This window comes from Lagopus muta, chromosome 5, assembly GCF_023343835.1.
Source record: "Lagopus muta isolate bLagMut1 chromosome 5, bLagMut1 primary, whole genome shotgun sequence".
NCBI classification, from domain to species: domain Eukaryota; kingdom Metazoa; phylum Chordata; class Aves; order Galliformes; family Phasianidae; genus Lagopus; species Lagopus muta.
In genome coordinates this window covers 9,860,135-9,886,243 of record NC_064437.1, presented here as the reverse complement: position 1 = coordinate 9,886,243, position 26,109 = coordinate 9,860,135, and the positions used below count along the sequence as shown (strand labels likewise).

General features: G+C 44.1%; 1 protein-coding gene across 2 annotated transcripts; it reads left to right on the top strand.

Annotated features, from left to right (window-relative positions):
* Positions 1-1,801: 1,801 nt before the first annotated feature.
* On the top strand, positions 1,802-25,597 carry KDM4A (lysine demethylase 4A). Of its 2 annotated transcripts, none has more exons than XM_048944349.1 (22): positions 1,802-1,910; positions 2,206-2,358; positions 2,479-2,654; positions 3,220-3,334; positions 4,220-4,413; positions 5,728-5,777; positions 6,297-6,400; positions 7,305-7,442; positions 8,213-8,463; positions 9,115-9,305; positions 10,549-10,907; positions 12,652-12,772; positions 13,362-13,540; positions 14,587-14,791; positions 15,061-15,137; positions 15,725-15,780; positions 16,575-16,683; positions 18,131-18,319; positions 19,006-19,176; positions 19,653-19,772; positions 20,385-20,477; positions 21,337-25,597. In XM_048944349.1, the coding sequence occupies exons 2-22, from the start codon at positions 2,221-2,223 to the stop codon at positions 21,475-21,477; spliced, it is 3,177 nt and encodes a 1,058-aa protein (XP_048800306.1). In that variant the 5' UTR covers positions 1,802-1,910; positions 2,206-2,220; the 3' UTR covers positions 21,478-25,597. The 2 variants fall into 2 exon arrangements, with proteins under 2 accessions (XP_048800306.1, XP_048800307.1); XM_048944350.1 differs by lacking the exon at positions 1,802-1,910 and adding an exon at positions 1,956-2,068.
* The last annotated feature ends 512 nt before the right edge of the window (positions 25,598-26,109 follow it).

The window sequence follows — 26,109 nt, the reverse complement described above, 5'->3', positions numbered from 1 at the left end:
ACTGACTGGGCAATGCCACATGCACAGCGTGAACCATCAGTCCATGGATGGTTTCCAATGCTGCTACTGCGGTCAATGGAGAAAACAGCTGCCAGGAAACCTCTCTAAGTGCATGCGTATCCTGCAAGAACATCTGGGGCTCCTCTCCCCTTTTCATACCTTGTTCTTAGTCCAAACCCTTCACAACCAACCCAAGGAAAACACAGTGGCAGAGAACACTCCCAGTTCACCAGCACTGCAGGCTCCACTTCTCTGCTTGCCACATGTGAGGTGTCTTTTTGGCAGGCAGTACTGATGGCATGAGTAGAAAGAGCAGCAACAAAGAATCGTCGTCTCAGCACGGACTGTATTGGGAACAAACACAACAGTTTGAAAGCACTTACTCTTTTAGCACTTACTTCCATTTATCTCAGTATATCTCACAAAAAAAAAGGGGAAAAAATAAATGACTATAATCGCATACCCCTGACAGACAATGACGCCCACCCTCGGCCCAGCACAATGGCTACTGCTGTACTCCAGGCAGACGAGCTGTGCTGTCCAGGCCCAATGCTCAGCACTGCATTTCTCAGCTTTCCCTGGCCAAAAAGAATTTAGTCTGGCTGGCAGAATTGTCCCATTTTCTACAGTACCAGTTTGAGGTCGCTCCCTCTCTTGATAACGGCCTGACTTCATCATGCTTCAAACCTTGAGAGTTGTCCCAAGATGCTGCAGTAAGGAGGCATTTGGCCTCTTTCTTTTGGAACCTCTCCTACAGACTGATCACATTTGCACTGAGGAGTGGATCTGGATTGTTAATGCTGTCGTGTTGGGGTTTTTATCCTAGTGAAAATTTTCCATTCCTTACTTTTAGCCGGTAGCCCTAATGCCCACTCAGATAAGCTTTGTAAAGGGCTAGATTTGCAGAAAGTGAGCAGGTTGGCAGGTGGGAGAGCAGATAAATGGCAGCCAGCCAAAGGTGAGTTAATGGGCTCTGAGGTGCTCTGGTGCTCCTGTTAATCTCTATTCGTTCTATTGGTACCCATAACAAGAGAGCTATGTGAGCCCTGCTGAGGCTTGACTTGCTTCCTAGTGCTGCTAAATAATACACTGCTCCAAAACATGCCTTTTGGGGCTCACTTTTTTTATTTGTTTGTTTTCAAGGGCAAAATAGTTACAAAACAGGGAAAAGCAGCAGCTGCACCACCAAGCAAAGCTGCCCTTATCTCTGCTTGGCAACTTCTTCCCCCGCAAGTGCTGGCTTTTCTTCTTGTCAGCAACACTGCCATTCGGCTGTGTGAAGTTTCCAGTTTGCCAGCAAGATACTTTTTTTCTTTCTTCTTCTGTCCTGGGTCATATCCGAGAGCAGGGAGAATTCTGATCCCACCAATCAAAGTTGATGGTGCCTGTAAGCGAGACACCAAAGGGGATCATAGTATGAGGAGAAACACGCAGCCGGCCCACGACCGCGGTCTCCGAGGACAGCTGAGCCGCTTCGGGTGGGCGCGCCGCAGGCTGGGCACGGGGAGCGGGCCCGGCACGCCCGCCTCGAGTAGGCCGCGGCCCCCGTAGCAGCCGCCCCCTAGCGACGGCCTCCGGTCCGGCCCGCGACCGCCCACCGTCCGCCTAGCAACCGCCCCTCTCCGGGCCTCTTGATTCGCTGGTCCGCCCCGACCGGACGTCGAATTCCTATTGGCTGCAAAAGGGAGAGCGGGAAGCGATTGGCTGCGGCACCGGAGGCGGGGCGGCGGGGCGGCGGGTAGGGGGCGTGGCTTGGAAGCAGGGCGGGGCTCGGGCGGCGGGGATCGGCCGCGGTGGCGTCGGCGGCGGCCTGCGGGACTCACCGGGCGCGGAGTGCGGAACGATACGGCGGCGTGGCGGAGAGCCGGAGGGAGGGCGGAAGAGGCGAAGAAGCGGGACGCGGAGCTGACGTGAGCTCGCCGGGCGGGGACTCGCAGCCCTCCTCGTCGGGACCGGCCCGGCCCGGCCGGGGCTGGGGGGAGGGGCGTGAAGCAGCGCAGCTCTGCGCCGCGAGGAGGAAGGAGCCCCTGACGGGCGGGTGCGCTCCGCCAATGGAGAGGCAGAGCCGGTGCGGATCCGGCGGCGATTGGCCAGCGGGAGGAGGCGGGGCGTGCGCGCGAGGCGTGGGGCGGGGCCTCGCGGGGTGCGGGGCAGTGCGCGCTGTGACCGCGCCCCCTCCCCCCCCCAACCCCTTCCTCCGTGCAGCGGCGGCCCGGCACCATGGCCTCGGAGCTGGAGAGCCTCAACCCTAGCGCGCGCATCATGACCTTCCGCCCCACCATGGAGCAGTTCCGGGACTTCAGCCGTTACATCGCGTACGTGGAGGCGCAGGGAGCGCACCGCGCCGGGCTGGCCAAGGTGCGTCGGGGCGAAGCGGGCCCTGAGGGGTGCGGGACTGCGCTTTGTGTGGCGGGGGGTGGGCGGGGAGGGAAGGCAGGCAGGCCGGACCGTCACCTCGACCCCGTACCTCTCCCCCAGATCGTGCCCCCCAAGGAGTGGAAGCCGCGGAAATGCTACGACGACATCGACGAGCTGGTGATCCCCGCGCCCATCCAGCAGGTGGTGACCGGGCAGTCCGGGCTCTTCACGCAGTACAACATCCAAAAGAAGGCCATGACGGTGCGCGAGTTCCGTCGGATCGCCAACAGCGACAAGTAAGGAGCGTCCCGAGCTGTGCCTCTGTGCCCGGGGGGCAGCGCGGAGCCGCTGCTTGGGGAGCTGTGAGTCCTTGTGTGAAAGGCGTTCGGTGCTGAGTTTGATCCTCCGTTCTGCTCTGAGAGACCGTGCTCTTTGTTTAGTGTGCAGAACAGCAGCGGGTGGAACATGCGGGCGTCTCGTTGGTGAGCTCAGCTAGTTCGCTAGCAGGGAGTAGGGAAGTAGGGCTGTTCCTTTCCAGTCGCTTAAAACTTTGTTTTTATCTTTTGCTTACAAACACGAGGAGCAGCAGTAGAAAGGGAAATTGTGCTGAGCTGAGGGAAGTGCGCTAACCAAAACTGAAAGTAGGCTGAGAGTGGGGGAGAGGCATTTTCCTTCTCTTCCTTTGTTCCCGAGTCCCTTGGGATCAGAGCTGTGGCTGCTGTTCGGGGGATGGAGGGCTCTCTCTGGTGCGTTTGCTATTTTTGTTGTATCTTTTTTGTTTGTTTGTTTTTTTCATTGGTGGAGAACCTTGTTTTAAACTCCTCAAGTACCAATGCTGAGCCCTTGGTTGATGTTTTTAAGGTACTGCACACCTCGCTACACAGACTTCGAAGACCTTGAACGAAAGTACTGGAAGAACCTTACATTCAACGCCCCCATCTATGGTGCTGATGTTAATGGCACACTTTATGACAAGGTAAGCACTGTTTTGGTTTTCAAGTAGCACTTATCCTTGTATGTGTTGTACTGCCTGCTATAAAGGCCAACACAGCATTTGGCTAGCTACCAGAAGGAGTTAGTGACAGTAACACTTTCCATGTAAACCAGGTAGTTAAAGAAAGCTTCTAGAGGTAATGTTCTGGGGCACCTCTGTGAGCACTGTTCACACTTCAGTGGCTCTGGACAGCCTGGTCTAATGATTGGTGACCCTGCCCATGGCAGGGGGGTTGAAACTAGATGATCATTATGGTCCTTTTCAACCCAGGCCGTTCTATGACTCAGTGTAGTACAGCTTGCTTCTGAAATGCAAGATCCACTCTTGTGCTCTTATGGAGTGTTATCCTGATAAGTGTTAGGCAGTGAACATGCACTGCTTAGGTATTCTCTAGTGCTTTTGTTTTGATATGACAGTTCTGTGGTCACTGTGTGTGTTAGCATGCTAAACATTTGAAAAGGTTACACAGTCTGGTTGCTAGCCTCTTGAATTATAACTTGCTCCTTTTTAAAAGATGATTGGGATGAACAGTGTTCTTCAAGAGGTTTTGGTCTGCTGTCAGCTCAGGCTTGCACTACTGTTCTGCACTGTGTGAAGTCTGTAACTCTGTGACTGTTTCTCCTCCTGATCCTTTTTGTATTGACCAGTTGCTTCTTTTACTGTCTGGTAGAGAATCTGTAGGTAAGGTTATACTGTGGGGAAACTTGGTGTAGGTGAGCTAGCTGATAATTTGAGCTGTGCCAGAAAATGACTTGTCGTGATGTGCCACTTGATCACAAGCATAACTGATAACTTTCTGTGACTTGTCTCAGTTGTGTTGTTCAGCTCTTCGTGTTGGTTGTTTAACACAAGGCTTGTGTTTTGCAGCATGTGGATGCATGGAATATTGGCAGATTGAACACGATCCTGGATGTTGTGGAGAATGAGAGCGGCATAACCATTGAAGGAGTGAATACTCCTTACCTCTATTTTGGCATGTGGAAAACTTCATTTGCTTGGCATACTGAGGACATGGATCTCTACAGTATTAATTACCTGCATTTTGGGGAGCCTAAGTCGTGGTAAGGTTTTCTATGATAGCTTCTAGATGCAAATTTACCACTTTGACACCTGTATTTTCTGGTATTTTTTTCTATGAGAGTTGAAAATTACTCTCTCTGCTATCTTGCAGTGCAGTAATATCTGGTGACAAAAGTGTTAGAAACTTGTGAGGAAGCTGAAACCAGTACGTGGCCTCAGTAAAATTTGTTTGGCTTCCTTCTTGAAAGTCTAATTGCTGTTCTGATGCAAAGAGCTCTTCAGAATTATAACATAAGCTGGACGCTCTCTGGTGTGATAGGGCTGGAACCTGGAAATCTTGCTTGTGATTTCCTGAGCTCTACAGTGGCCAGGTAGAAGTAATATGCCTGTTGTTTTTAACAAACTTTGAAATTTAGCTACTTATCATAGAGGTAAAAGCAGAGCAGTGGGTTTTGCTGAGCAGTTGTCCAGTGTCAGAGCCTTCGTGATGGTTTTTAGTGAGGATTCCTGAATTTTTCTCTCGTATGAGTTGCATTTGAAGCGTGAATCATTCCCTTCTGTTCACAAGTGAATTTCTCAAACAATTTCAACAATTGTTTCCATGGCAGTTTTGTTGGAAACTAGTCTTTTTGGCTGCCTTTTAATACAACTTTGAAGTCAGAAATAATAGCTAGCACCATGTGAGCAGCGAGCAGCCCCATGCAGTGGCAATGACATGGGAACAGAGAACAGAGTAGCTGAGTCAAATGAAACCTTTTGGCTGTTGCTTCTTTTACAGTATTAAGTGGAAAATGTTAACATTGCTGATAGGATAATCTGATTTAGTCAGCAGGTTATAGCGCTCTGTCCCAGGTCAAAAGAAATGTGAGTGGTTTTAGTTACCGTAGCCAAACCAGCTTGGAGTTTTGTGGCACACATAAAAAGGTGTGTGCAGAAAGAGACGTAGTACTGCCAAACACATCCAAGTTGTGCAGGTGGAGGATGTGGCACTGTGTGATTTAGTCCAGTCTTGGTCTGAGCAGCTGGAAGATGTTATTCCATTTTCTGTTTTGCTCTGTGTTTCTTATACTAGGCATACTAGTGGTTGTGTTCCTGTGAAATCGGGTCACTGAGCGTTTTTCTATGTGCCTTGCTGCACAGATCTGCAATTAGCAAATGAATTGGAATTATTATTTCCTTGGCTGCTAAGCAGAAGTCCGCAGAAGTCATCTTTCTCTCAGTTTTCCTTGAGAAGGGAGGTGAAATTCCTTGATAAAGATTTTTATCTCTATGTCATCAAACTTTGAAGGAGGCAGTGTGAAGATGAGATTCTGTCGTGTCAATTGAGCTTAACAAACTTGTTCTTCTGACTGCAGGTACTCTATTCCTCCAGAGCATGGCAAGCGACTGGAGAGACTTGCCAAAGGTAACTGTGCCATTCTTTTATGTCCCATCTTGTTCAGACTGTGGGATGTGGAGCCTCTACAGGTTTCAGCTCTGTTGGAGCATGACGTGCCTGTGAACACTGATGAGTGCACAAGCTGGCACGACTGAACTGATCATTTCTTTCAGGATGTAGGTGGGATTACTTCCACTTGTTTTCAGTATAAGCTCAAGAAAAATGTCACGTTACAAATAATGCAGCTGTGGTCTGTAAAAGTTTTAATGAAAAAATCCTTACCTGCTGATTGTTAGATCTGGAAGGTTTTAGCCTGGGGAAGATACTTCTGTGTGTTGTCTTTCTTACTGTCTTTCAAATGGGGATATGGTAAAGGCATCTCCTTTTTCACCAGAGCACAAACTCATGTCCTAATAATTTGGCCTGTACTTCTAGGCCTTGGGAAAGCGCTGTTCAGACAGTAAATTTAACCTAAAAATTACTGAAAAATAAGTCCAGTTCGCAGCACAGAGTGGTAACATCATACCTTTCCTTCATTTTAAACAGGATTCTTTCCAGGAAGTGCCCAGAGCTGTGAAGCGTTTCTCCGTCACAAGATGACCTTGATCTCTCCATCGATTCTGAAAAAATACGGCATCCCATTTGATAAGGTAGAGACAAGTAATTGCAGTTACTCTAGCTCAGTAAAAAGGCTCACGCATCCATCTCATCTCTAACAGCCACCAGTGGGTGCTTAGAGAGGAAAACAGGAGTAGCAAGGCCACATAGGAATGCTTTTCCATTGTACCTTTGTTTATCGAGAGGTTGTGAGAAATTACACTTGTCCTGTGATAGTTTAACTTCACTGCTTAGCTGCATGTTTGTCAAAGAGAATTTTTTTAAAGACTTGTTCCCTTCCCTATTTTTTTTTTCTTCCCCATGAGCTGCTCCTCAAAGAATGACTTGTTTCCCATTTCATGGCATTTGTGATTTTAGAATTATTTCTGAAGCTGATAATCCGCTGCCTCTGCTTCCTCCTTCCCACCACGCAGTTGTCTTTCAGGCCTTATCCAGAAACCCTGTTAGATCTATGGGGACTGCTGAAGGGCTGTGTGGAACTTTGCTAGGCAGCAGGGACGTGCAGGGGAGCTGACTGAAAGCTGTACTCAAGTGAGAACAGCAATAAATTTCCAAGGTGAATAAATATTTTAGTTGGCATGAGGCACTCCAGCCAAACCTGCAGTAAATACAAATGAGTGTCTTAATAAATTCCAGATGGCTTATCAGTGTGTTTCCTATGTATAGGTGCTTCTGTGCTATTTTGATCCATCCAGTTGTGTTTTAGTAAGAAGTGATAAGAGTATTGCTTTCTAGTAAACAGGTACTTTGGGCAAATAGGAGGATAATGGAAATGAGTATCAAGATTTACCATTGCAGCAAGCAACTCCAGTTACTGTTGTATGGATTGGAGATTCAGATATGCTGCATGAGGAGTACAGGAACTGTTTTTATTTAGATTCACCAAATAGACTCTTAAGCTTTGATTAACAATATGATGTCTCAATTGTCTTCTAGGTGACACAGGAGGCAGGAGAGTTCATGATAACTTTTCCTTATAGTTATCATGCTGGCTTTAATCACGGATTTAACTGTGCTGAATCCACCAACTTTGCTACTCTTCGGTGGATTGAGTATGGGAAGCAGTCTGTATTGGTGAGTGGTTTGTTGCCATTCTGTTGTGCATAATCTGAATGCAGTGCCCGATGCTCTGCTGCTCATTTTGAGCCCCTGATGTTTGTTCTAAGGAAGTGAATTCAGTCCAGCTTTGTCCAATTTAAGATGTGATGTTTCCTTTCTGGTAAGGTAACCGTCTCCAGTCAGCCTACTGTCCTTCTTTAGCATAAAGCATGTTTTGGGGGTTGGTTGGTTTTTTAACCATCGTATAAATCAAGCGAGGCTTTGGAGAAGTGCAGGTGGCTAACTAGCATCTTTCAAAGAAGAATCTTGATTGCATTGTATTGTGTCCACTTAGAGGTGCCTTGCAAATGTGGGTTATGTTTTCAGAAATTATGTTGAAGTCAAAGCTTTCAAACGTTAGTTGTAACTGCTCAGCTAAGAGGAACTTTTGCTGCAATGGGAGGGCTGCCTTGTTACAATCTCTGGCGTTGCTGGCTGGTTTTGTGTGATCTCATGGATTTTTAAGCTTCTACCAGCAACTCTGTAAATGGGTTGGTGGACTTTCTTCATTTGCTACTGTTGTAGCATCTTCTTCCATCTGGTTGTTGCTGATTTCTCTGCCCAGTTTTTAGTGCCTATGCTGTTTTGATTTCCTAGGAGGCAGTCATGAAAGTTTTGAGGCTTAAATACATGCAGCTTTTGGGGTCTTTTTTATTTATTTAAGCTCCCGAAAGCAAAGTGGTATAGGAATGCAGAGTAAAATTGTTCAGGATGTAACCTTACTTAAATATTTTCTGTGACTCCAGTGTTCGTGTCGGAAGGACATGGTGAAGATCTCCATGGATGTGTTTGTGAGGAAGTACCAGCCAGACCGTTACAAGCTTTGGAAAGCTGGGAAGGATGTGACTGTCATTGACCACGCTCTTCCAACACCAGAAGCAGCTGAGTTCCTCAAAGGGGATCTCATGCAAAAGGTCAAGAGTGGGAGGCAATATGCTGAGGATATGGAAACAGGAGAAGGATGTAAAGAGGAACTGGATGGGGATGAGACAAAAAGGTAATGCTGCACATAGTCCTCTGCTGCTCTACTGCAATTATTAGCAATTGCATCCTGATGCAAAACAATAGCAGTTGGAGTTAGTGGTTTGTTTGTTTGTTTTCTTCTTGGGAATAGAATTTATTCTTTTTTATTCTTTTATTATTGTTTTGATCCAAGCTGATGATAGTCAGTGATAGATGGAGAATGCACTGGCTGGGAAGATAGTCCTTTGTCTTTGGATGGGTGTGTCCAAAGTGCAGCATGCATTTAGAGGTCAGAAGGAAAAGGCAGTGTATTGGGATCATGAGATGGTACTTGCTGGCAAATTATGGTAGTCTCAATTGCTGAAGATTGTGATGGGTTCATCACCTTATGTTTTGCAGTTAAGTCTTCTCCAGCCAGTGTCATCTAATATTCTTGAAGCTTTGTTTACTTGTTTTGTTTTTAAGGTAAAGTCTAGACTTCTATCTGGCTAGAACATAACTGCCTAGTATACAACAGTATATACATACTAGTATTAACAGATAATAATTTGGGAATGATTCAGCTTGCAAGGTACTGCCTCATAAAACAGCATGTCCCAAAGCAGGCTCTATTTTGTGTATCTAGACAGAAATTGAGCAAGCTTGTGATGTGTTTGGTAACCTGGAGTGAATTTGTCTTCTGCAGTGTGCCCAAGCATCGCATAGGAACAAAAAGGCACAGAGTGTGCCTGGAAGTACCTCAGGAAGTGAGTGAGAGCGAGGCCTTCCCCAAAGAGGAGCTGAGCTCTGCTCAGGATGAAGCAAATGCTGCAGAACCTTGTGAGAGAGCTACAGGAGAAGTGACGCAGCAGAGTGAGCAGGGACACAAGGTTCCAGGTAACTGTGTCAAGCTTTATCCTGGTACTGCAGGACCAAGTGTTTCAGTTTCAGTCTTCAGAAACAGAGGCTGCTGAACTAAACTGTGTCGCTGTCTCACAGCAGGCTGGTGGGTAGATTGTTGTCACATCCAAAAAAAATAATAATAATTAAGCAGATACTAATTTGTCAGAGCCATGGAAAGCACATCAGACACTTACTGTTGTGAGACTCAAGATAGTTGTCATTTAATTTTCAAGACCAGAGAGTGCAGCTGGTACAATTTTTGATGGTACGTTTTGTTAGATGTGGCTGACACTGTTTGAGTAGTAAGCACTTTGAGGAAGTGAGATGAATACAGTTGGAATTGTTTTGTGACCTATGTGTGGATAACTCCTCTGTGAGAATTGCACTTAAAAAAAAAAAAAAAAATTGAAGGAAAAATAAATGTATAGGGAGCTATTCCATAGCTGCTTGAATGCAGTAGGTCATGGGGATGTTTTCTTTCAGCTGAATTAAAGGGAAGTATCACATGAGACTTGCTTGCTTAAAAAGCTAGGAATGCCAGTTTCTGGGTTTTTTTTCTGCCAGCATACAGAAATGTATTGGAGTTGTCAGTAGTGTACGGACCTCTATATATCACTGTTGTACAGTGTGACCTGTTCATGCTTATTACCTGGTAGTGTGGCTCTGGTATGCTGTACAGATGTATAATTTTGTAATTAGTATGCCAGAAGAAAATTAATATGGCTTGTAGCAGGACAGTTCTTGGCTAGGAAGGATAGGGGTGCCTATGGAACAATATAAGAAGGCAAATTCATATGATACTGCTGTCTCATATTCTGTTGTCCCTCTATTTGCAATTTGTATTTAATAATCCTCTGTTGGTTTGGTGTTGTTTTTTTGTTTGTATTCCCTATTTAGTCTCCTTTGAACCCTTGTAAGCTCTCACCCCCAGCCTTAGATGGCCAGGAGTTGCAGTGTTCAGTTACATCATATAAGGGACCATACAGTGCTGTTTGTTTTGAGTCCACCTTCTGACATGGTTTGATATACCCTAGTTTCTGTACTGTCAGCTGCAATGAGCAGATACATAGGTTATTCTCTGTTGATGTTTGAATTAAGAGCTGCTATTTACATGATTTAGCATCACATATCATTTTTTTGTCCAGTCTGCTTTCCTATTTTACGTTGTGCAAGTGGTGGTGGGCTGTTCTCTCTGCTTCCCAGATTTTAGAAAAAGTCAGTATATCCTTTCTTCCAGATCGTGTGGGCATGGCTAAATCTGAAGAACTGAAAGTGGTGAAGCTTGAGGAAGAAGAGGAAGAGCAAGAGGCAGCTGTGTTGGATCTCTCCATCTCCCATACTTCAAATTCTGCTTCAGTTTTGCCGACTTCAAAGCAGAGTGCACCTTCCAGTGTTCAGCCCAGCTCACCAGCATATTCAGGGTCTTCAGACTCTGAATCAACTGATCTGTTGCCAAAAAGAACTCTACCTGAGCCAGCTGGGGTGCTTACAGTCCATAGCTATGCTAGAGGGGATGCCAGCGGATCTGACAATGAACAGACTTCAGGAAAGAAAGCCAGTGCTACAGCCGGTGTGAATGAACAAGAATTGGCAGAGGTATGAATGGCATGAGTACTAAAAGCTTGAGAGCTGTAATGTGTGCTCATGGGTTTGCTGCCACAGAGCTTCTACCTGTACCTTGTTACTTTTTGTTCCATGCCCATTTGTGTATCAGGTTGCTTGGTCATTTCTCTTTTTTACAATACAGCAGGAAACAAAGGTGAACGCCTCACCTTCTTTACTCTTCTAGAAAACAAGGGAGATGTTTTGAGATCATCACTAAATTATTCGAGTGCCTTAAGGAAAAGGGTAGCTTGGTGGTTTTGAGATGGTGGTAGTATTACAGGCTGATCCAGATCCGTTCATGGTAACAGACACCTGTTTATACCTGACGTGAATCTACTTCAATCCAGCCTTTGTTGTGACCACATTCAGTTGTTTGATGTTTTTATAAAGTTGCACACATGGGCACGTGTCCTCTTTTAGAAAGAAAGGATGGAACAAAAATGCCTGGGTGGGGTAAGAATACATTTGAATGTTTAATGAATCCTTCACTAGACAAACCAAAAGAAGGCTACTGTAGGTTAAAATATTACCAGTGGTTGTTGTCTTCTCAAATAACTTTGTTCTCTTCTGAGCTGAAGTGGTGGGAAGCTGGTAACTGCTGGGTCTTCAGAATTCAGGAATTGCATAAATGGAGCAGCAGCTGGGCTAATCTATTGATAAAATTGAAAATAAGGGACTTCTCACATACACTTAAATGAAAGACACAGAGTTGCTGATGCTGATGCTTCCATTTCATAATACATACAGGGAAAACAAGAAATTGTGAATGGGTGTAGATGGCTTTCCCCAGTATGGCATGTTTTAAAACAAATTTTCCATTAGGCAGTAACTGGGAATGTTGGTCTACATTAGAACAAAAGCATGTTTGTTTCTGAGATCTCTTGTAGCCAACTCTATGTAGGAGAGCAGAGATGATGATTGGTTTTGCTCTCTTCTGGCTTGTTGTATAAAAGAAAAGACATTTGTTGAGATGGAAGTTGCGTTTAATCTAAGATTTGCTTCTGCTTTTAAAGGACTGACAGATTCAAAGAAAGGATGTTCTTATCTCTTGAGTGGCTTACTGTTATGGGCTGTTAAAATCATTGCCTTTATTGCCTTACTTGTCAGGTTAGTAGTCATTTTGTCAGTGTGTGTCACTTGTTACTTCTTCTACCCATAGCTTTATATAAAAACCATTGTTGTAGTCTCCTCCTTCCAGTCTGTCTGAGAAGACACCAAGATAAGTAATGAGCAGACAGGGTGAAAGTTTCCTTCCCTTTAAAATCAGCCTGTTATTTTGAGTGAGCTCTTCACTCATTTTTAACTCGGAATCTCTAAGTAGGCATACAGCCTTCTTGACTTTTCCAGATGGCTTGAGACTTCTTACTGCAGCCCTTCTGAGTGCAATCATTCAGTTTGTCTTTTGTCTGTTTTTATTTTTGACACCATTCTTATATAGGTAGACTTTTTATAAAAGCCACACTGAGACCTGTGCTGTCTGTGAATGACTCAACAGAGCATGTACGTAGTTGAATGGTCAGCATACACCAAGTTCTGCTGTGTGATTTTCCATAGCAGACGTGGTGCAAGCAGTTCTTCTACAAGCTTGGCCAGGTTTACATCTGAAAACTGTTAGAAACAAAATCGTGGAAGCATACGTGCGTTTTGTGGAGGTTTCTTAAGTTCACCATATATTGTTATAGAGTTCAAAAGGACGTGTGCTAGTTTGACTGCTGAATTGCTTCTCCTTGTCCAGGTAACAAAGGAATACATACAATCAATGAAGGAGAGTAAGAAGTCCAAGGGTCGTCGCCAGCCATTGAGTAAGCTCCCACGCCACCACCCGCTTTTGGTTAAAGACTGCATTAGTGATGATGGTAAGCCCTGTGCAATTTGGGAAGCTTTAGGGTGGGCCACAGCTTTGGTGGACAGCGTGGGTTACACCTCTGCATCACAGATGAGGTGCTTGTCTCGTTCTTCTGTTCACATCATTAATCTTTCCTCCCTAATAGTGACTTCCTTCTTTCCTGTACTGCTCTCTGGAAAATTACAACTCTGAAAGGAAAATGACACTAGTACCCTAGGCTGTCCCATAACTGAGTCAGTTTTAGAGCATTCCAGTAATTGATGTAAATATTCATTATTCTGTTTTTTTAAATAGAATAGATACATTCTTTATCAGCCTTAGTCTTGATGTGCTTTGGGATCGATGCCGTTGGCCGATGCCAGTAATCCTGTTTTGTATCTGACGCATGGTTGCTTGATTAGTAGGTGCAGCTTAAAAATAAGGCTATGTTACTAGCTCCCAACACACTTCTGCAAACTTAACTTATGCCAGTCTTTGTCATCTCCATTCCTAATTTCTAGCTTTATTTAGTTTAGGGGTTTTGTTTGTTTGTTTGTTTTTTGCACGAAGGATGTCTATGTAAGAACACATAGTCCCTGACTAACAATCTCTTTTTGCAGAGGCATCAGAGCAACTAACTCCTGAAGAAGAAGCTGAGGAGACAGAAGCTTGGGCCAAGCCACTTAGCCAGCTCTGGCAGAACCGACCACCAAATTTTGAGGCTGAAAAAGAGTACAATCGGACCATGGCTCAGCAGTCTCCTCACTGTGCTGTTTGCATGCTCTTCCAGACGTATCAGGTACGTTGTCCAGGTTTGTTAATGTAGTAGAGGTAGCTGAAAAGGTTGCCGGTGTGGTTGTCTGTTAGGTTATGTTCCAGGTGCCAGTATGCAGAAAAGTCTAGCTGCAGGTTGTCAGGTGAGTCTGTCAGGCAGAAAAGGAGGGACTATTCCAAGAATGGAGCTGCAGCTGTGATCTTTGTTCAAACTTTAAGTCTATAGCAAGTCTGAGAACTCACTTCACTTCACAAGAAGACTTGCTGGAAATGCTTCCACCTTGGTTGCTTTATGTTAGATTCTCATTTTCATACAGGAGGGACAGTGCAGGTTCATTCTACCATGCAGCCTGCTTCTAATTAGACATTTTACCTCCGTGGTGGCCTTTGAGGTGGTAGAAAGGATAGTTTGAAACATTTCTTCAGAGAAGATTGATTTCTTTTTAGCTGTTAGAAAGCTTGAATGGAGTCATATCTCAGTTAACTTTGCATGTAATTGATGATTGCTGTGACATCAGTTTAAATGAATAAATACAAAAGCTTAGCCTAACAGTCTTCTGAGCTTTAACTGTGAAACTGTTATTAGTCTGCTTTTTTCCCTGGAACAAATTAGTTTCAAGCCTGTTAGACTTGTTGCAGTTCCCGTTACTTTTTCATAGTTCAGATCTAAACAAATGTTTATCTGTGTGATCATAATCCTTCAATACTAAAGATGATTGAACAGTATTGGGCAGCAGCATTATGGGCTGGTGGATGCAGCAGATGTATTTTTCCTTTGAGCATGAGGTGGGTTAGGTGATTCCATGAGGAATCCTTTGGATTTCCTTTGGAAGAGATGCAGTTTTTCATGCACGTTGCTTGTTTTATCAGAGGGATGCAATGCCACTAATAATTTCATTTTCACGTTGCACTTACTAAGGATTTTAACAAATTCATTTCCACCAAATCTACTAGCTGTTTAATCTTTCAGTGCCTTTTTTCTTGAAAGTAGAATTATGTGTGGAGTAATGGTTGAGTGAAGATGAGATGGTTTTGCTTGTAAAACACAATTCTTATGTGCATCCCTTGTAGGCAGAATGTGGAGGCAGCAGTCAGAACTCTGGAGTAACTCCAGGTGCTGCAGACGGGAAGATCCGAACCAAGCCCCTGATTCCTGAAATGTGCTTCACCACAACTGGCTGCAGCACTGATCTCAATCTTTCAACCCCTTACTTAGAGGAAGATGGAACCAGCGTGCTCATCACCTGCAGGAACTGCCAAGTCTGCGTTCATGCAAGTGAGTGCAACTAGTCTTAACTCTGGCCTTCTGGGTTAAGTCTGTACATCCCAGTAAGCTTCTACCCGTCCCTTAATGTACAAGTAGAGCAAGTCCAGCTGTCATCTGAGCAGTACATGTTTGCAGTGCTGGGTGTTGAAGTGTGGAGCTGGCTGTATGAACAACATGAAATACACAGCCTTGTCTTTTGGCTTATTGATTTTTTACTGTTACTTTACTTGTGAGTGGTACAGGAGGGTAAGCTTGCAACTGAGCTGTGTCTGTTCTAGGTTGTTATGGTGTATCCCCTGACAAGGCCACTGAAGACTGGATGTGCTCCAGGTGTACAGAAAATGCCTTAGAAGAGGTAAAGTTCATTCTGAGAATCTCCAGATGGAGTGCAGTACATCTGGGAACTTGCTTCAAAGTTTATTCCATGGTGTTACAGTTGTTTTAATCTCTCTTGTGTAAAGAAGGCATGTAATTGTTTCAACGTGTGCTGAGCTGCTGATCTCTAGAGTCAGTGCATCAGTGTGGGAATAGCTCAGTCCTCAGCATATATGGCAGTTAGAGAAAGTAACTTCTGTCAGGAGATGTTGCCTTTGACAAGCTGTGTAGGCTCTAGATAAGCAGAATATCTTGACCTTGGGAATTGTATTTGCTTATGTTTTTTTCACATCCGTTTAGACGTCCTCAGAGGATATAGGGTATTGTGTTTGTAAAAGGAACCTATAACAAGAACTTCAGGCTTTGCCTTTGCCAGATTTGAAGTCTACATCTGTTGCTGTAAGTGCAGCAACTGATGAGAGATGAAGGGCTGAGCCGTCCAAGGTGTTTAGCTCTTCTGACAGTGAAACCATTTTTTGTCTGGATGTTCATTTTGATGAGCAAGTTTTTATCAAGTGCACAGCTCCATTCTTCATTCTTTCAGCTAATGTTTTCTCCTTGTGACAGGACTGCTGTTTGTGTTCATTACGAGGAGGAGCACTGCAAAGAGCCAATGATGACAAGTGAGTGTTCCAGCTTTTTTGATCTTCAGGGAGCAGCTCAGTTGCACAGTAGATGAGGCGAGGCTCGCAAAGCAAACGTCTGCATTTGATGTTGCAGAGTGACCAAATTACAGAGGTGTAATGTACCACATAAAAATCGAAAAGTAGGTTCCTGATGAAATAATCTCAGTACATTCTCACAGAAGACTTTGTTTTCTCCAGGAAGTGTATTGAGATGGAGACTCAGGACAACTATAGTTTCAAGGAGCGTAACGTTGAAATTCAGGGTTTCTCTGTAGCAAGTATGCCAGGTGCAGCTATTTGCCCTGCATCCTTTCACATGATGAGTGATCTGAAGTTATTTGATGCAAACTAAGTGGTACAGACCAGGAGCATTATGATGTAACTGAAACTTATCCCACCCAGAACATTTTTGAAGGCTGTGGGGCCGCATCCCCTTGGTCATTGTCTTGAGATGAGTTCAGGAGGGACTGAGCCATTACTGTGAAGCATGTTTGAGAGAGAATAAACACATCAGGCAAGCTTTCAAAATGCAGGTGTGCAACCAGCATAAGTCAAACTAAATTGCTATTCTATTTAACCTGTTTAGTAGCAGATTAAAAGTATAAAGAAAACTTGTGTTAGTAGTAGGAGGGAAGATTGCACTGCCAGCTCTCAGTCTCTGTGTAGTGAAGCAGAAGCTTAAGTTTATGTGGCAAGCTTCATCAGACTGCATTTACCTACAGTAGTCCAACAGAGGATGCTGTGGAGATCATACTCACTCTTCTCCCCCCTCAACTCTTCTGTCCTGCCAGGTGGGTTCATGTCATGTGTGCTGTAGGTGTACTGGAAGCAAAATTTGTGAACATTGCAGAGCGCAGTCCTGTAGATGTCGGCAAGATTCCCCTGCAACGTTTCAGACTGGTAAGGAGCACCTGTGTTTCACTGCCGGGTTTTCCTTTGGTTTGTTCATCTTGCTAATGCTATCTGAGAGCATTAGTCTTCAATAAGAGAATATACCACTGCTTGTGTGCAATGCAGATCAGAGAAAACGTAGTTTCTCCTTAGAAAGATACTGCATGTCCCTTCTGGTCTCTTCTTTTCATTCTTAGTCTTCTTGTCCCTCATTAGAACTACTCTCACCTATTTGAAAATAGTTTGATTCCATTTTGCAGAATCTCTCTGGGAAGAAGATAACTATTTGAATCTGTAGGCTTTCATCTGTGAGAAGTCCTCTCTTAAAAATTGTCTGAGATTCCAACTCTCTATATTGTCTTCAGCAAAGACCAGAAGGAAAAATGGGGAAAAATAAAAGCATCACCTCACAAAACAGCATCTCTGTAGGTCATTCAAAATATGGAAATGTCAGTGAATGTCTTCAGCAAGAAAGCAGCTCTATTTAACTCCTCACAGCTGTTGTGGAATTTTTCTTTTATCTGTGGAGGCAAGTTGAATGCATATTTATGCTGAAATTTAAAAAGAAGTTATAATACATTAGGCAGAATCCTAGCACTAGAAGCAGTCCTACAGGGAGTGCAGAAAGATGCATCATGAGCCTATTCCTTATATACCCTTTCTCTAACACCTATCCTGGCATTGAGTGTCTGTGTTGGGATCATAGCCCAGCAACAATTCTGCTGCTGGAAGCTGATAATTGAGCACTTAAATTCCATGACTGAAACAAGACAGAGTTGCAACATTTTTTACCTCCTTAATAAGGGAAATGACTCTTTACATGGAATCATTCTGTCTCTGGCATTCTTCCTTCAGGCTGTTTTAACCCATTCTGCAGTTTGCTACAGAGCAAAACAACTCTTGGTCACTAATTGCCATTGCTGAGCAGTTGGGATTTGAATTTCCACTTCGTGGTCAGTGAAGAAGAAAGAAATAACTATTTTGCTGTGTGTTATGGGTAGTGTCCTTCAATGCCCAATCAGGCCTGATCCAGGTGTCCTTGGGTCACTGGTAGTAGTGATAGAATTTTAACTGCTAATTCTGCATTAACTTCTCCCCCCTCCTCCCCCCACCTCGATCTTTGCCCATTATTCTAATCTTTTATTTGTCTTTTGCAACTTAATAGCCAGGGCTGAAGGGCCCTGTTAACTTTCAGGCATTCTAGGCTGAGTAATCCTACATCCCCTTGTGCCAGAATTCTTAGGCCACATGCCTTGTGCGTGCTGAGCTGGTAGATATTTACTGTATACTATTTATCGTTGAAATTACGTACATAGAAATAGTTTTGCCATGAAATCAAGCTGTTATCTTTCTGTTTGTTTTCATCAGAAATTAGCAGTGCCCTCTCAGAGTGACTGACACAGCATCAGACTTTTAGACCTAGTTCAACCAGTGACCTTTAGTTTCCTGTCCACAGAAATGCATCTTCTGCAAAAAACGAAGGAAGAGAATTGCAGGTTGCTGTGTACAGTGCTCCCATGGTCGGTGTCCCACATCCTTTCATGTCAGCTGTGCCCAGGCAGCAGGAGTTATGATGCAGCCTGATGACTGGCCATTTGTTGTCTTCATTACCTGCTTCAGGCATAAGATCCCATCTCAGGCAGAGGTGAGTAACATCTAGGATTTGAACTGCAGTATGTTGAAGGGACTGAAAGGCTTTAGATGGTGTAATTCTACTGAAACTTTGTTGAAGGCTCGACTCTTGTATATATTCAGCATAATCTAATTATATTGGTCTTGGATTCTGATATCAGGCTTGCTGCTGTTCTGAACTATCTTGGCTATTAGCTAGGTTCTTTATTATGTTTTAGTTTGCTGCCCAGGCAGACTGAGAGCATACATTTCTCTTGTGGCTGTTATAACAGAGAATAATAGTGTTCTTATGCCATGATGTTTGATATGCAATGTGTTAGTTCTGGGGCTCCAGCAGGCTGCGTGAGTTATCATAGAATTTCATGCTTAAGTGATTGATCAGTTTGTAAAGTTCTTGTGTAGTCCATTTAGCTTTCAAAATCACAACAGTCTATTAGAGAATATTGACTGTGAATGCCTTGTGTAATTTACTAAGTAGCTTGCATTAGGATTGGGCAGCTGTAGCTAACAGATTAGGTTTTAAGCATTTTAAATACTGGAGTTAGAACTTTGCTAAAAATGCTGCTGATGGAATTTACAGATACTCACTTGAGTTCAAATATAAAATATTTTGCTTCCTTCTCTGCCAGCACCAGAGCTGTGGGTTTCAATACGTTCTTTCTTTTGTCATTGTGCTTAAAAAGTGCTTTTTCTTCTCAGCGAGCTAAGGCTGCACTGCAGGATCTGTCACCTGGGCAGATAGTCATCAGCAAGCACAAGAATGGCCGCTTCTATCAGTGTGAAGTGGTCAGCCTCGCAAAAGAGACTTTCTACGAGGTCAACTTTGATGATGGTTCCTTCAGTGATAACCTGTATCCAGAGGACATTGTGGTATGTTACCTTATGTACTGGGAGCCTAGCTCCAGTAGGAGGCACATGAAGTGAATGAATTCCTGCCACTGCAAAGCTGGGTCAGGATGGGATTTATTATGTGCTCCAAACCTTGGCCATGTTGTGATTGAGATGTGCTGCATCTCAGGTGTTACATGAGACCGACTTGCATTAAATTAAGAACAGATTTAAGGGAGTGTAGCTAATCTTGAGCTGCTTAATGATAAGTCCATAACTTCACTGCTACTTTTACACTATTCTTGCATGAGTTGTTACTGAAGTCAGGATCACAGTCGTGATTTGGACACAGGTGACACAGATATTCCTCATTCCCTGAAATGGAGCGATTGTTGGGGTGCTGTGTAATGTGCCTGATGTGACTGGGATAGATTCCCCTGTGTGCGTTGTTGAATCTTCACACAGGGAAACTGTTTATTCTTTTTTCTTATCTCCCAAATTTCTCCTTTATGCTGCAGAGTCGAGACTGTCTTCAGTTGGGTCCTCCAGCTGAAGGTGAAGTTGTGCAGGTGAGATGGACAGATGGACAGGTTTATGGAGCCAAGTTTGTTGCATCACATGCAATCCAGATGTACCAGGTACAGAACTGTCTGAAAATTAATTGCTTGCAAGAAGTAAATAAACAGAGCCACTAGCAAAATGAGCAGAACTGTAGGAGGGACATGCTAAAATGCTTGAGAGGCAGCTGCTCGGTGTTTTCAGCAATGCCAGTTGCTAGAACAGCTGCTGGAGTTAACAGCAAGGTGGTTACTTGCAGCTCTGCTTATATCTGGCTACCTGTTTGAAGGTCTCAGCTTCTGAAAAGCACTGATCTTTTCTTGAGCAAACTCAGTTCCTCTGGCTTAATCTAGAAGTCTTCTTTTTGCTGCTTGCTGTGAATGCATTCTGCCTCGCACACTTCCAAAGGAATGAGTGCTAAGAAGGTGATAACATTCAGGTGCTCAAGGAGACTGTTTTGTTGAGTGTTGAAAGAGTGTCACAGAACTTTCTTGGCTGCTTTTACTGTTGTGGGATTGGTGAGGTTTTGGTTAAAGAATCTTCCAGTGTACATACCTGCATATGTATCATATGAAATGACTTTTTACCACTTGGCTTTCATGGGAGGCTTCTGCAGGGGAGAGAAGACAAGGGTAGCTGTGGAAGGGTTCTAGTTCTGAGACTTGTAGCACAACAATTTGTTTTTCTTTCAGGTGGAATTTGAGGATGGTTCACAGCTGATGGTGAAAAGGGATGATGTGTACACTTTGGAAGAGGAGCTTCCTAAGAGAGTCAAGTCAAGGCTGGTAGGTAAACAGGGTACGGATATCTACTCAATAAGTTCATTTGTTCTTAATTTGTCCTGGAAAAGCAAGCTGAGTGCACAGCAACAGAAGATTGCAGCTTGATTTTCTGCTGAGTTGTTGGGAAGCTTGGTGGCTTGGTCAGGCTACAAAAGGAGAGCTGGAGGGAGGGGATATAGAGAGAAAAACTTCTGTTCTCTTTCTGCAAATAATGAGAATCAGTAGCGCAGGATCACTCCGGTCACAGCAGGTTGAACTTGGAAGCTGGGCAAAGTTGTTAAGGGTTCCCTCCAGTTAAGTTTTAATTATCTTCCAGGGTGGAGATCCCACAACCTCTCTGTGTCCCTGTTCCACTGCTTCATGCTTCCAACTATGAAGATTGTAACTAGGGACTGTGTGCTAGGTATCTTGCTTTGCAGCATGGTCCTGCAGAACCTGCTGGAAGGCACACAGTATTGAAGGTTTAAGAAAGCATGCAATAGCTGTGACCAAATTCCTGTGACCAGCCATTTAAACCTGCCTGCACAATAAAGCACAGAATATACTAGATTGCATGGAATTGGAATAAACTGTGTTTATTTGTTTAAGAAAGCAACTGTGAACTTAAATTATCTACTCAGTTAAGTTTGAAACCTGTGATTCTTTAGGTCTCTGATTAACAGCTCAAGTAAACTTATCCCCAGACTTTTAAAACCAGTTTCTTAAATATTTTTCTTGTGCACAGAAATCCAAGAGGTCATTTTTTTGGAGAGGTGTGAATGTTTCCAAGTGTCCCATCCCGGTCCTATCTTTCACACAAAAGGAGAATGTGGAGGCAGGGATTTGGACTGTGTTCTGGTGACTAATTCTGCTTTTCCTTTAGTCAATAGCTTCAGATATGCGCTTCACAGAGATCTTCGCAGAGAAGGAGGTCAGGCAGGAGAGGAAGAGGCAAAGAGTGATCAATTCACGCTACCGGGAAGATTACATTGAACCTGCCTTGTACCGGGCCATCATGGAGTAAGCACTGCCTGTGGCAGAGGAAGAAGATGCCCACCTCCCCCAAGGATTTAAACGCTCCAGTACAACAGGCCATATTTGGATGCTTCAAATCCAGGGTTGTTTTGTTTTGTTTTGTTTTGTTTTAAAGAAAGTTATGAAGCTGATGCTCTGCAGTTACTGAAAGGCAGCTGTTGGATGGTGAAACGGATCCCATTTGCTGATGCCTGCGATCTCGTGGTCTGAAGTTGGGTCTGTACTGAACAAGCCAGCTTGAGAGGGTGCTGCTTTCGTCTCGTTGAGCCATCTTGCTTTTCTTTTAGAGACTATTTTGACAGGTGAAAAACTCTTCTGGGAGTTGTAGCCAGGAATCTTGGCAGCTGCAGAATAGTACAAAGTCTGTTGTTTTAATTGAATAATGTTCCTGATTTTGAGAGTCTCCCTGTTGGTTACACGTGGGCTCGAGCAGGCAGTATTACTGGTGCTTGATATTGAACCTCTTTTTATATTTATATCCTTTTTTTGTTTTTGTTGTAAGCAGCTTCAGACTCTTGTTTCTCAGCACCTTCTTTCTGATGGTTGAGCTGTAGGCTGTTCAGATCCAAGCAGACAGGAGGTGCTCGTGTGAACAGGTGCAATGTGAAACCGAACCTATTGGACAGATTATTTAACCGTTTGATATTTTTGTTCCAATGCTCGTTTTGATTTAATTACTCTTAACTATATGTGCCTCAGTATAAAAAAAAAAAAAAATCTGTCTGGAGCCCTGCACAGTGCAGCCTTCTAACAAGATTAAGCATTCACCTTCCAATAGGCATTCATCACCCAAGAGTTTCTTCTGAGTTTCTTCCCCTCCAGTTAATGCAATAATGAACAAAGGGGTGGAGTTCCAACTAACTCTCCACCTTTGAAATCCAAGCATCACAGTATTGAGTACGACAGGGCAGTGGCACCTGAATGAGTGCTGTACCTTTTCTGTGGCAGCGCTGCCTTTTGTGTGGCCACAAGCTGTTGGGTTTGTGACAGATTAAGCATGCACTGAACCGTATGTATTACTGAGGAGCTGTGCAGTGCTCTTCTCAAGTAGGAGTGCTGCCATGTTGCTGTCTAGCAAAGGTTTCCACAGCATTTTTATAAAGCATAAGTCGGGCACCTCTCAGTTGTGTTGGTGAGGACTTGCTACCTCAGCAATAGGAACATGAATTAAGCTGGGTGGTAAGTGCACCTTGAAGGTGTGCCAGCTTGCTCCGAGCAACGTAAGCATTAACATGCCACAGCAGGAGCCATGTAAATATTTGTTCCTTTCCCATGCTGTAGGAAAGGGTCTTGGGGCTGTGGAGCAGATTGGCCACCTTCCTTTCTGCATAGGATGATGGGATGACTTTTCTGCTGAAGAAGAATAAAGTAACGTTCTCCAGAAGTAGTTAAAGAGGAGAATTTTCTAGTGAAACAGACCTAATGCATCCCTGCTTCTATAGGGAGATAGCAGTGTATCTGCAAAAAACTGGGTTTGTAACTTTTTTCCTTTTCTTATGTAGGAATGCTATAAACCAAACTATTCTGAAATCCTGGTGCGTCCGTCTGTGATTAGCAATAAAACATAGTCTTGTGTAGTGATACAGCTCTTGACCAGAAAAGAAAGAAACTACAACTTTTATAAGGAAAATCTTACTTATCCCTACATTTTTATAGGGTCAGGAAGCTGATAGGAGTAGCAAAGATTTGCACAACCACAATTTTGTATGGACTCCCTCATTCCATTTTGTGGTGGAATACCTTGTTCATCAGTATTGGAAGGCTTGAACAGGTTCTGAAAGGAAATAACAGCTTTCCTTTGTGTCTTTTTTTTTATTTTAAATATTCCATACCCTAAACTCCTGGTCTCAGGGTATTAAATTGCTTTCTGATGAATGAAATAGTTGACTTGATAAAACTAGGATGCATTACAGCCAGAGTGTAGTAGCTGCAGGTACTCTGGCCCAGGCGATGGAAGTGGAATTGCACTTTGACATCTTAGCCTGTACCTAAGCCTCTCTGAGGTGATATGCTGTTAGCCAACATGGGGAAGAGGTGGCAGGGTCCCAACAAACTTGCCTCTGTTCTTTCAGCATATCCGAATAAGATTTGGTATTAACTTCAAGTGGGCTGAATGCTGTCTGATATTACTGAAAAACATACTCCTCTTATCACCTGCCGTTCCTCCTCCAGGTAAAAGGATGCCTGCATTCAGGCATTCTTCTCAAACTGCCGTATTACTCAAGTGCACCTTCAGGTGCTGTGTGCTACCTGTGCTTCAAACACCTGGCTCTGAACAGCTTCATCATACATGGATAACCCAAGCACAAAACAGCTGGATTTGTGTGGAGTGCTGCTGCTGAACCGCAGCAGGTTTTGCTATCCACTTCTAACAGTACTGAATGGCTTTCAAGAGCTTCTATGCTTAGCGTTTGTTCTGGAGCTGGAGCTTTGTTCTGCTGTGTTTCCCGCAGGCTCCAGACTTTGCTCTTGTCAGCTGGCTGCACTGTGTTGGAAAAGGCTGCCATCGTGCACTCCGAGACAAGGGCCTTCCCAAGTGTCCTGTGGGTTCTTGTGCTGCATCGTTCAGATGTGAACGTACTTCATCGCAGTGCAGGGACTGAACTGCGTTTTGGCTCCTGTCTGTGAAGTTCTAAAATGGGTGATCCTGATGTGTGGGGGTGGGGATCCCTATTATTTGGCTTGTCAAAAGAACACTGGGTTAATGGCTTGGAGTATAACAGGTAGCCATAAAAGCTCTTTTCAGAGCAGCTGTCTCAAAGGTACATTTGCTTTCAGTTACTGGTAGTTTGAACTTGACTGATAATAATTTTCTTCAGTGGCTTGTTTTCTAGAAGTGTATTTATTCCTATTACAGCATCATTCCAGTGAGGACGAAGTGCTGCTGAAGTATCACCTAGTCAGGGGCTTCTGGAATAGTTCATTGTTCCTATTGTGTTCAATAGGAAATCATCCTCAGTACACCCATGGGAGCTCCTGTGGCCCCTCATTAAGTCCGTTAGCCGCGATGCTGCAGGCATAGACCTCACTTCATTCTTCATGGAGCGTCCATCCACAACTGGTTCAGGTTGGACCCGCAAAAAGCATTTTTAGTATGACATAATCGTGGCTTGCTCTTAATTCAGAATGAGCTTGGTGAGCCAGTGATTATTTTTTTATAAGGTATAAAAAGGTGACTGTATTCTTTGTGAAGCACCTGACTGCAGTAATGTTTCTGCCCGTGGTTGGTCTTCTAGGAGACCTTTCTCCTTCAGCAGCCTCCTCAGATGCCCAGAGTCAGCGCTGTCAGAAGTAGAATCCAGCCTGCTTGCTCCTTCTCTCTCCCTGGTGTTTTGAGCTGGGGTTGAACTGATCCTGAACTGTGTGAGGAGCGCAGCCCTCTGACTGATGGCACACCCAGAGGCTTCCATGCATCTCAGTTCTTCCATTCTCTAACTGGGCTCCTGTTGTCTGACACATCTGCAGTTGTGCTCATTTTTTTTTAATGCAAGCACGAGGTGAAAACAAGACTTTGGTAGCCTGTATGTTGTTTTCAATCTGATCAAGTAATAAATCTAATTTCAAAATGGATGACCTCTAGATAATTTAAAATCTTAAAACAGCATGACTTGGGAATTCTCCTTGTGTTTCCAGTTGCAAAGGTAACTGCAGAGTTGTCTTAGGTTCCCCCTGTAGCAGAAGGGGTGGCAGTGCCACAAGAGTGGTCATCAGGAAGTCCTACCTGGGTGCAGTCAGATCTTCTTTACTTGGTGATGACTCTTGGTGTTTTTTTTTTTCACTCACTAAACTGGCAGTCGGGGAGAGGAGATTGTTCTGCTTCAGGGTTTTTGTTACTGATACACTGAGTGACCTTGAATAAATGGGTTATTGGTGGGATTATTACTTCAGCCCATATCTTTGGAGTCTAAAATGCCAGCTATTCCTTGTGCCAGCTTTTTTAACTGAGGAAGGTGTTAACATCTTTTTTTTTCCTGACAGATTTGTGTGGGCACTATGCAGATCCTTGAGGTGTGTGCACTTGGGTCAGTGCGTATGAAAACATTTTATGTTTGACATGAACAAGGGGAGGTATTGCTAAAAATGAACATTGGGCTTTTTACTCTCTTCCTGTGCTCATTCTTCATTCCTTTGCGTTGCTGTTAGAGCTGTTCAGCAGCGTTAGATTTTTCATTCCAGTAAGTGAAGGGTGCCACACTTGAGGTGGGATAAATGCTGCTTGGTTCCCATAACCAGTGTAGCTGGGGGTGTGTATTGGTAGGCTTCCTTTGACGTCAGCAGCATGGTCTGCAGAGGAATGGGAAATACTCACTAGATTGCTGTCTTGGAGAAACCTGTGGCCAATCCATGCGGGAATGATTGCCACAGCCTCCTTGCTGCAGCATGAGTAATGTGACCACGTGCGAGTCAAGGCTGTTCTGACAGCACCCAGAGATAGAAGGAAATGTGTGGGATGGAAGTGGAAAAGGATTAAAAGTGTTTAGTACATGTGTAGAGGTAGGAAAGCCTGAAAAGAGGGAAATGAAAGAGGTGTTCTACCCATAGACCCCTAGTTAAGCCTGAGATATGGGGAGAGGTTGGTGGTTAGTTAGTATGCCTGGGCTGCCATTTTCAGCCTATCTAC